Genomic DNA, 11,160 nt, shown 5'->3' on the forward strand with positions numbered 1-11,160 from the left:
TGTCTTATCCAAACAGAGTACTGAACAAAATCTTAAGAACAGAACAAAATCATATCACAACATAATTTATGCACAAATTTCATATTTGCTATCTTTTTCAAAGTTCAGAAACAGAATGTCAAAAATAAGCTCATGTCTACATCAGCCATGATAGAAAATACTTTCTTCTTAAATAGAATCTCATGAGTAATGCAGAACAAATAACTAAGGTAGTTCAAATTTCTTTTCATAATCAGATATGTATATTTTTCAAAAATAACCTCAGCTCATTTTATTTTAATGCAAAGTCTAGCATATGAATCTCGCTTACCTGGACTTCTTAGCTTTTCAGGAATTTCCTCAAAATGTTGAACAATTATTAATTGTCACCTATAACATAATAGCGTAATTCTCGTAAATTTCCAATCGAACACAATTTTAATATTTAAGCTTAAGATGCTAAAATAACTTATTTTAATTCTTCAAAAACCTAACTTCACGTAATCCTAAAATATCGTCACATTTTTCAAATTCATCAATGTCCCAATAATCAATCTGAACAAAACACAAAACTAACTTATTTACTAATGAGATCAAATTATAAAATTTAATTCTAGCTAATATATTTCTACCAAAATATTTTAACAATTAAACAGTTAAAATTATAATAAGCAAGATCATAACAATAAACACAACATTATTGTTTACTCTTTGAAAGACAAACTTGCTTAATACTAATTTAATTTACTTAAAAGGGTTTCTGTAAACATAAATAAATTAGAGAGTATTAATACATAATAAAAGTTTAAAAGCACATTAATACAACAATTAGTAGATGGTACTAATGTAATTTCATATAATCCTTTGAAACAAAAACATAACTTGCGTGAAAAAAAAATCTTTGCGTGGCAGGGGCTTACGCAAGGAGAAATCACGCGGCAGCGTGCGACGGCTGGACTGCATATGCAGTGGCGATGCGGCTGGAGAGCAAGTGAGCGGTGGAGATGGTGCCTATGCAAGGTAGTGAGAGCGAGAGAAATGCGAGAGAACAGAGGGTGAGTGCGCGAGAGGAAATAAAAAGAGCAACATGAGAGTGACTCACCGTGTGGGACAAGGCAGAACTGAGGCGGCTCGAGGCTGACGGAAAAGTGACAGTCGGCAGATTCTGTGGCTGGTTCGATAGTTTTCTTGTCGTATGGTGGTGATCAACCGGATTTGTGGTGATGCTCTGTTTTCGGTAACTTGGTAAAAGTCGTGGGTTGCTGTTTCCTGTGGCTGTCGAAAGTGTTTTCCGATGTTTGCTCTGGGCGTCGGTATTACATGGAGATGGATGTTGGGGGAGGATGAATCGGGCAACAGTGGTGACGAACACGTTTGGGCTTCCGTGAGGGTGTTGGACGGCAACGGGGATGGCTGAAAGGTGCAAAGATGACTATGGGAAACTGAGAGGAGAGGGAGAGAAAAATCAAAAGAAGCGGCTATTCTAGATTTTCGTCATGCACACTAGTGGTTGGCTACGGGTGCAAGGTTGATGAGTGCTGAGTCGAGGGCTACGAGTTGCTATTTGTGTGGGAAGGAGTTGCTAGCTGCAGCAGTGAATCGTAACGAAGACGTTCTCTGTGCATGGCTATTGTGTGCATATAAATATGATGCGAAAACCCTAGAGATAAGAGAGACGTGTGTGCGGATGGAAGGCTAAGTCGTGTGTGTGCATGCATGCTGTGGACAGACGGACGCGAACATGCAGAAACGCGGTGTCTGAAATTATTTTCACGGGGTATGGCACTTTAACCCGAAAACAATTGTCCCACGACTTGGATCTTGAATGGGGTTAATGCATGGCCTTTTATTCTAAGTTTTAGACCTCAACTCAACCTATAAAAAATTACAGTAGCCCCATAAATTTTTCGAGTGAAAATCTACTTGGTCCATTAAAAGATTTTAAACCTATCAAAAAAAGAAAAATTATAATCCGCCAAAAAATAGTTTAGGCTCATACTCTTCCAAAAAATTTTACTCGAAATTTCAAATGGACTTTTCATACCTATAAACTCAAAAATTTTGTAAAGCGGGCTTGGCTGGGCCCGGGTGTTACAGGCAGCCCCTAAAACAATAGATTTCAGCCAACACAAACCTTAGAACAATGAAATTCAGCAGCTCTAACAATAGTGAAGAAATTTGGCAGCCACCTCTTTTTTTTTTTGTGTTTTTATAATCCTAGAACAATGAAGCCCTAGAATTAAATATGTAAGAAATAAAAGATAGAATCATACCTAATTGAAAACTTTGCTCTGAATACCAAATGATTTGAACCCGCATGAATGAAATCTCTTGAACCCACAATCAATTTGAAAACTCACCCAAGAAAGCCAAAATCAAGTCAATGGATGGAGAATCTAGACCCGTTGAGAACTCGTTTCAAGAACTCAGATTATATTAAAATCTTAACCCATTGAAGAACATGTCTCAAGAATCCAAATTACAATTAGGAATGCCATAAATGTTGTGATTTACCTGAATGATGGGAACCAAGGTGGGTCTACTCTTAAAGATCTTCTGCAAGTTCCAGATGGTCCAATTACAAGATCAAAAGCCATGAAGATTAATGAAACAATGCAAGGATTGGTGCAATCCACTTGGGATGAAGCTAGTTAGCAAGAGCCCAACACTCCAGATGGGCTTGAAAGAAGGAGAACTAGTTTTGATACACTTGATTCAAACTCTGGAAGACATGAGTTAGAGATAAAGCCTATTGTTATTGGAGGCTTCCAATTTAGTTAAAGAATTTATTTTATTAGTTTAGAATAAGTGAGCTTGAGGATGCTTGACTCACATATGTCTTATTTCTTATGAATTAGGATTTTTGGGGAGGTCTTGTATTTTGGCCAAGGGCTTATTTGAAAAGTTACTTTTTAAGAACTAAGATTTTAAGAAGTTACTATAGTGTTACTATGGTCGTGTTACTGTAGCCGCAATACTATTCATCTAGGGCCATTTTGGGTAAAAAGAGTTTTATTTTGGCTAGGGTTTTAATTAAGTTAGAACCAAGGTGAGCCTATTCTTAAAGATATTTTACAAGTTTCAGATGAGTCAATTACAAAATTAAGAGCTAAGAAGATCAATGAAACAATATTAAGATTGGTGCAATCCACTTGGGATGAAGCTAGCTAGAGCCCAACACTCAAGATGAGCTTGAAAGAACGATAACCAGTTTTGATACATTTGATTCAAGCTGTGTAAGATGCCCCTAAAATGTAACTTTTCAAATAAGCCATTGGCCAAAATACAAGATCTTTCCGAAAACTCTAGTTCATAAAAAATAAGACATGTGGGCCAAGCATCCTCAAGCCCACTTGTTCTAAACTAATAAAATAAATCATTTAACCAAATTGGAAGCATCCAATAACAATAGACCCTATCTCTAAGTGATGTCTTCTATAGTTTGAATCAAGTGGATCAAAACTGGTTCTCCTTCTTTGAAGCCCATCATGAGTGTTGGGCTCTTGCTAGCTTCATCCTAAGTGGATTGCACCAACCCTTGCATTGCTTCATTGATCTTCTTGGCTCTTGATCTTGTAATTGACCCATTTGGAACTTGCAAAAGATTTTTAAGAATAGGCCCACCTTGGTTCTCATCAGGTAGCTTCTCTGTAATCGCTTCCACGCAGTTATAGTGCTCATATCGAGAATATTTGTAATCTTGAAATTTTATATAGTTCGATATTATTGCGAGCTTGCTTGAACTTGGTACAAAGCTCATTACAGTGCATCTTAATAACTGGTGCACTATTATGGAAAACTAAGGTGTCGTGTGGATAATGAGTTGAGATGAGATCAATTAATATAAAAGTTGAATAAAATATTACTAAAATTTATTTTTTAATATTATTATTATTTTAAAATTTAAAAAAGTAAAATTGTGTATTATATTTTATTGAACAAACCTCCCCAAGCTTTTTGTCTGAGTAAAGCTTCCACCTTCTGTGCAAAGACATATCTTGTCTCCAAGCTTCACGTGTTTTGAGTCTCACATCCAATTCGGTTTCATCCCTTTACAAACTGATAACTTAGCGTATTTTGCCAAGGTAGTTCACCCCTACACATGGCCCCATGCTTCCAAATAGACATTTTGAAGCTGCCCATTGCGCTATATTATGCGTACATCGATTATGATCTCGATGAAATTTTTTAATACACCAACTCTCAAACGATATCTGGAGTATTCTTGTGTCTCTAACTATAGGTTCGACGATCCAATCAGTAGCTTTCTCAGAATTTTCAATCAATTTAATAACAACTTCTGAATCACCACCGATAGCTAATTTCTTTATCCGGTGTGCTCTAGCTTCTTCAATTCCTATGACCAGAGCTGTTGCTTCTCCTTGGTTGGCATTCTTGGAATTGATATTTTTTCCTATTTTTTCACAATTCCATTTCCATCTTACCGAGTGGCCTTTTATAGAACTTTCAGAGACAATAGATGCTTGCCATGTGTTAACCTTGGATTGGTTTAGATAGTTGAGAGTGGCGGTTATTTCCTAAAAATGGGGCTCATGGCCATTATGTAAAAAGTGGCTTTATATTGTTATCATCATGTAGCGGATTTTGTGAGCGGGGACCACTACCTATTTTTATCCCCAATAGTTATTCCCGATTCCCAATTTCCCATGGTCGACAAGCTTTTTTATTTTTTTATTTGATGGAAATAGACTTCATTTCATTCAATGAAACCGAAGTTACAACTGTGACTTATAAATATAGAGAAATCCGGACTACAAGCCAAATTACGCATCTACTCCTAGACACCCCGCACACAAATTTCTTTGTGACGGACGTCATAACTTCTATAAACTCTCTTAACAAACCTTCCGGTTTGTCTGAGAGAAGAGCTCTTTAAAAACAGAACTAAAAGAGAAGTACTATCACCCTCCGTCCTTCCAAGGAGGAGGAGTACTATCTCTCTGCCTCCTCTCAAAGGGGCAATGAGACTATGCTGTTATGGACATCACGTCTAATAACCTATTTTTTCTTTTTCTTTTTTTTACCTAAAACAAAACAACAAAAACTACAAATACATAAAAAACAAAAAGAAACACATGAGCCCAACCTGTTTGCAAGTGGGAGCTGTGGGCTTCATCACTTTCCTTGCCCCCTTCCTCGTTCTTTTTTTTTTTCTTGCTTCTTCCTGTGTCCGCCCTCCCTTATGCGTCTTCCTCCTTTGCCCTAAGCTCTTTTGCATGACCCCTCTCTTTTGCATCTGCTGCCCACCTCCTTCGCATGAGCACCGACTTCGCCCAGCTCTTGCCCTAGACGGCACACTGAAGCTCTGTCATCCACCATTGCGTAGGCGGCCCACCCATTCCAAACCGGCTTGCATGCTTCTTGGTCCACTGCACAGGCAGCTCATCACCTCACTATTCGAGGGTCAAAGAGAGAGGATGAAGGAAAATGTCATCATCCCGCTGAAATATAGAAGAAGAAATGTAGAAGAACAAAGATGAAAATTATGTTGAGATTGGGATACTGGAAAGTGTTCCTCCTTTATTAGACCTGAAAAGAACACAAAAACAAAAGCAAAACACAGACTGAAAATATGGGCAGGAGGGAAGTAAGGGGGGTGGGAGCTTTGCCCTCAAGCTAGTTTCGGATTGGGGGAGTTTTTATAGAGAAGTTGGAGGTTCTCTCTAAAAGTCTAAATTCTAATTTTGTAGTCTTCATAATGTCGACATGCTTTTAATTGCAGTAATTTCTAACGTTCAATATTGAGGCTAATGTACGTGTTCGTCACTTGGTCGGAGTGTCCAGTTGAGACCCACGGGCTAAACTCCATCCAACTTGCAAAGACTGCATTCGAAATGCGCCAAACTCTTACGTGAAGAAATATACAGAAAAAGAGAGAAAAATCTTATAATGTGGCCCGATGGTATATTTTTTAATCATCCAGCTTCTCACTTAGAAACTAAAAGGCATCATTTATCAACAAAATACTGCGATTACTTATGCGAGTCCAAAAAAATTTTCCTGGGACAAGAAGATTTCATTTTCTTGACACTTCCGTCCGTCTCTATAAAGCCGCCCTAAAAGGTGACTGGCCAGCTGCAAAGGAAGGACTTGATAAATATCCAGAAGCCGTTACATATTCCATAACAAGACATGGGGATAAAGTTCTTCACATCGCAGCTGCAGCAGAGCACACAGGTTTTTTAAAAGAACTGGTAAAACGAATGAATCGGAACGAATTAGCACTGAAAAATTTTCATGAAAATACGGCCATTTGCTTCGCTGCTGCATCAGGACTCGTGCCAATTGCTGAGGAGTTGGTAAAGAATAACAAAGAACTGCCAATGATCCGTGGCAGTAAAGGAATGACACCGCTTTGCATGGCAGTTTTGCAAGGACGTAGAAACATGGTGGCTTATCTATACTCTGTCACTGCTCTTATACGTTTGACTCCTCTTGAACGCATTGATATCCTGGTTGCTTGTATTTCCAATGATTTGTATGGTACGAACATCCTTCATCTCGCTTATTTTGTCTAAACAAAATTTATATTTTGTCCAAGCAGTCCCTCACGTGTGGGCTACAATCTTGTTTAATGAGTTGGTCCAACACGTTGAATATTTAATTAAATAAGATAAAATATAGAGTTAGAGCTTGAATTCAAAATCTCTATTCCGATACTAAGTGAAATTGACACTTTTCCTAAAATTTAAGCATTGGAGAAGAGTTAGATTTAATAATTTATATTATGTCTAATTAACACCACCATTACCTTTGTTTTGATGTCTGTTAGAATATAAATTAAATAATTAAATTTGTCTCTTTTAATTGGTTTAAATTTTTAGAATAAATGGTGATTTAATATGGTATTAGAGTAGAGCTCTTGAGCTCAAAGTGATCCAAATATTTAACTAATTATATTCTAATAATTTCTGTAATTGAACTTGGACTTAGTGGGTATTATATATATCATAGGATCGAGTTTCTTAGCACTGATTCTGTTCAATTGTCAGATAGAATTACCATATGATCCATTGCAAAAATATTGTTATTGGCCATATGCATGGGGATTCTTTTTAACTGACCAGCTTTGACTATGATCAAATCAATTGTGCTGCATGCTTTTACGGACAGAGATAGCATTGCTAATTCTGAAAGATTATCCTGAATTATCAACTATGAAGGATACATATGGGAAGATACCATTGCAAGAGTTAGCTAAAAAGCCTTATGCAATCGGCAGCAAAAGTCAGCTATCCGTCTGGGAAAGATGCTTAAACTCCTGTCAGTTTGCCTCCAACCCAATCTTTCTTTACTTGCATGCAGGCGTGTGCGAATATACATGTGTGCATGTCTATAAATAAATAAATAAATAAATTTATATATTGCAATTACCGTATTTTAATTGATTAATTTTCTTTTGATATTGGGGCTAAGTATTAATCGATTTCTGTAGGCTTTATCCGAACCCTCTTTGGTTCCTCCAACCTTTGACAAAATTTGATCAGCTAACTCACGACCAAGCAGCTCAACTAATAAGTCATTATCCCAACTATCCTCCACCATACATTGCCTAATACTCAAAATTTTGCTGCTGATTACAAAGAGGACCTAAATCCATCCACTTATCCCTCCAGAAAGATATGCTCCCCTCCTTGACAAGCCACTTGGAATTATTGAGAACAAATGGAATTGAGTCCATTACCATCTTCCAAAACCTGGTTCCTTTCTTTGGATTCACGAGGGAAATGTGCTAATCTCTCACATATTTTGCTTTGTAAAACTGTCCACAATGAGTTACCGGACAAAAGTTTCCAGGCAAATTTAATATGCATCGATCTTTGGACATCAAACAAATCCCTGAGACCAATCCCTCCCTCATCCGTTGGCCTACAAATCAAATCCCAAGCCACCCAACTGCGCTTAGGCTTGCCTTCATAGAAGCCCCAGAAAAAATTACTAAACAGCTTACTTATCGTGCTTAATCTAGATTTTGGGACATTTATAACTGCTAACAAGTGTATAGGCATGTTGGACAGTACATGTTGTAACAAAATCAGCCTTGCCCCCGAGGACAAGAACTTCATTTTCCAGCCTTCTATTTTTTGTCTAATTCTCTGCACCAAATCTTCCAAATACACACCCTTCATCCGGTCAGAAATAATCGGGACCCCCAGATATTTTACCGGAAATTTCCCTTCTACAAAACCTGCCAGCCGAAGAAGCAATCTTCTTCTAGAAGTTGAAATTTTAGAAGAGAAAAAAATGGACAATTTATCCTCATTTACAATCAGTCCCGACCAACTTGCATATAAAGAAAGTGCGTCTTTGATTGCCTTTACCGACCTTCGCCCTCTATTCGCAAAAATGACCATATCATCCGCATACAAAAGATGTGAAACCAAAGGGCCTCCTCTTGGCTGAGAAAAAACCCCAACCTCTCCCACCTCAAACTTTTTGTTTAGAAGTCGATATATTGTAACGCCCCAATGGAAGGCCCAAATCACATGACCTATATTCCAAAAAGACTAGTCAATGATACAATTGGAACCCCATTGAAACCTTATAAAAAGCGAGAACTTCTCATTCTCAAGCAATATGGGATCCCATACACCACCTACCCTTATCCATAACATATGGGGTATCACATATATTTACTAAATACTCATTGGGATGAGAAACATTCAACCCATCTCATTATTACAACTTTCACAAATTCTCACATAAAATACAATAAACAATTCAACTTTTTCAAATCTCAAAATAATAATAGTATTAAAAAATAATATTTTATTCAACTTTCATCTCATCTTAACTCAGTATCTAAACCTAACCTTACACGATCACATCTACTTGTTATGAGATAAATCATTCTCTATTCTATATGTCACAATTCCTTCCTCGGTAGTTTTGTTTAGGGGGAAAATAAAAACTTTTGTCAAAATAGCAGTACATGTCTATAAAAACTAATTTTGCCTAAATTAGTCTATTTATACTTTTGCCTCCCACATTAAATTTTAAAAAATTATGTTGCTCGTTCAAATTTGCGAAAGGCTTCTTGCCTAAGGAGATAGTCCAGCACTATTAGCTTAGAACATAAACAATCATATTCAAAGTCTACCTCACCTTAAAATATCAGAAATTGAATTAAAAGTACTCTATTTTTTTCTTGTCTCAATACATAGTCGTAAAAGTTGATTTTTCTTTTGATCACTAATATATCATATATATCAGGGTTCAGAGGGATCTATAACAAAGCTTTGATGGGTACAATAGCACATCGATTAGTTGATCTTGTCTGGAAAAATGTTCTACTATTGCCAGAGAATGACTTCAAAAATCTGGTTCGCGGCCATTCCTCTTTCCTTTTTGATGCTGCAAGATCAGGGAATGTTGAATTTCTTATTGTACTTATACGCTCTTATCTCGATCTCATATGGAGAGTAGATGAGAAAAACCGAAGTATATTTCACCTCGCTATTAAATATAGGCAAGAGACTGTATTCAATCTAATATATGAGTTAGGCTCTATCAAGGGTATCATAGCACTCTATACTGACCAAGACAAGAACAATATGCTGCACTTGGCTGCTGAAATAGCTCTTCCAGACCGACTAAATACCATATCAGGAGCAGCACTCCAAGTGCAACGAGAGTTATTGTGGTTTAAGGTTCTCTACATTATTGAAGTTCTTTTCTTCTAGCTATATGGCAGCTCGACCATGAAATCCCATAGCTATATTATCTTATTTTCATTCTATATTATCTTATTTCCATTAATGGATTAGTAGCGCTGCAGGTTTCTAGCAGGTCTTTGGTATTCCGCTTTTACTTGTCCACACGTGGGACATATCTCGACGAATTGAGCTATATCCCACTTCATTCCTTTCTAGAAAAACCTTTCTTTAGATTTCGGTACATCTTTGTATTCCCAAGATGTACCTACTGATTATAAATTGTACTTTACATTTTCAAATCCACAATTAGTATCACGCACTCTGTTCTAAAAAGAGTAGAGTCCATCATTAATAAATTAATTTTTTTTCATATGGGTCCTATATTTACTCATTTGTTTAAAAATTATTACACAACACTTGCGTACTCTATGATTGCAAATATAATTTTTCTTTTCTACTAGATATCAACTATGCTCTATATACCTCTTTTTTTATATCTTCAGTCTGTATTTTATTAGTAGTAACTAGTCCTGTGCAAGAAGCCCGATGGGCCGCTCAACCCATGCGACTCGACAAAAGTCGGGTTCATCGGGTTAAAACTTAAAAACGGGTTTATAAAGTCGGATCCGTCGAATCCGATTTTGGATAGTCTCTTCTCCCATTGCGAAACCCTAGCCTCCGTTGTGTTCTTCGTCGCGTGCATACGTTTGCATCTCCAGTAACAACTACACTTTCTCCAACTACTCTGATGCCCTCAAGTTTCTAATGAATCTCACCCAGGTCGAGCTCAACAATCTGTCGGTGGCCAAGTTCTCTCGAGCAGAGCATGGTACTGCAAGAGGTTGGACTTTCCATTGCTTTTGCCGAACCTGCTCAGCTTGTGGAACTTTTCTACAGAACTATTTGGATATCAGCATATTTTCACTCCTATAGTAGTAATTATTGAATTTGTTTCAGGCATATCCTATTGCGGACCAAGTTTCCTGCAAGATCCTTCACAGGATCGCCAGTTCTCTCTGATTTGGGATTTGACTTGTTGAACAGCCTCTTAGCATACGACCCGAAAAAGGTAAATTGTGTTTGCAAATTCTTGAAGTAGAATTTGATTCCACAACTCGGGGGGTTTTTATGCTCCTGAAATTTATGAAGACCTTCTTGTCTTTGCAGCGGATAACAGCGAAGGCTGCCCTAAAGCATGATTGGTTTCATGAGGTTCCTCTTCCTATATCTAATTTCAATTGTAACTTTTCTGTCTGGCAGCCCTAAAGCATGATTGTAACTTTTCTCATTTAACAAATTGATACTAGGCCTGTGCAAGAAACCCGATGGGAAGAAGAAACCCTAGCTTCAATCCCTCTGCCGATGAAGAAGAAAGAGGGAGTTTTTTTTTTTTTTAAGTCTATCAGTCGGGTCATACGGGTTCGACCCGCTTTTATTTTGGCAGTGTCAGTTCGGGTCAGATTGGCGCCTTGGATGGGACTGTTTGGGTCGGATCAGGTACATA

General features: G+C 37.4%; 2 protein-coding genes across 2 annotated transcripts; both read left to right on the forward strand.

Moving 5' to 3' along the window:
- Positions 1-5,978: 5,978 nt before the first annotated feature.
- Positions 5,979-7,147, forward strand: LOC118348189. Its single transcript, XM_035689207.1, has 2 exons — positions 5,979-6,483; positions 7,068-7,147. The coding sequence occupies exons 1-2, from the start codon at positions 5,979-5,981 to the stop codon at positions 7,145-7,147; spliced, it is 585 nt and encodes a 194-aa protein (XP_035545100.1).
- A 22-nt stretch (positions 7,148-7,169) lies between these two features.
- LOC108982606 lies at positions 7,170-10,922 on the forward strand. The gene is made up of 5 exons (XM_035689208.1): positions 7,170-7,263; positions 9,221-9,650; positions 10,437-10,497; positions 10,658-10,725; positions 10,824-10,922. The coding sequence occupies exons 1-5, from the start codon at positions 7,250-7,252 to the stop codon at positions 10,920-10,922; spliced, it is 672 nt and encodes a 223-aa protein (XP_035545101.1). The 5' UTR covers positions 7,170-7,249.
- Positions 10,923-11,160: the final 238 nt, after the last annotated feature.

Source organism: Juglans regia, chromosome 4 (assembly GCF_001411555.2).
Source record: "Juglans regia cultivar Chandler chromosome 4, Walnut 2.0, whole genome shotgun sequence".
In the NCBI taxonomy this organism is placed as follows: domain Eukaryota; kingdom Viridiplantae; phylum Streptophyta; class Magnoliopsida; order Fagales; family Juglandaceae; genus Juglans; species Juglans regia.

Excerpts from the sequence above, each read along its gene's own strand:
- LOC118348189 (XM_035689207.1), top strand. The coding sequence starts at position 5,979 with ATGCGAGTCCAAAAAAATTTTCCTGGGACAAGAAGATTTCATTTTCTT. Across the intron at positions 6,484-7,067 it reads TATTTCCAATGATTTGTATG|CTTTGACTATGATCAAATCA; the intron begins GTACGAACATCC and ends TTAACTGACCAG.
- LOC108982606 (XM_035689208.1), top strand. Across the intron at positions 10,498-10,657 it reads AGAGCATGGTACTGCAAGAG|GATCGCCAGTTCTCTCTGAT; the intron begins GTTGGACTTTCC and ends GATCCTTCACAG. Across the intron at positions 10,726-10,823 it reads TAGCATACGACCCGAAAAAG|CGGATAACAGCGAAGGCTGC; the intron begins GTAAATTGTGTT and ends TTGTCTTTGCAG.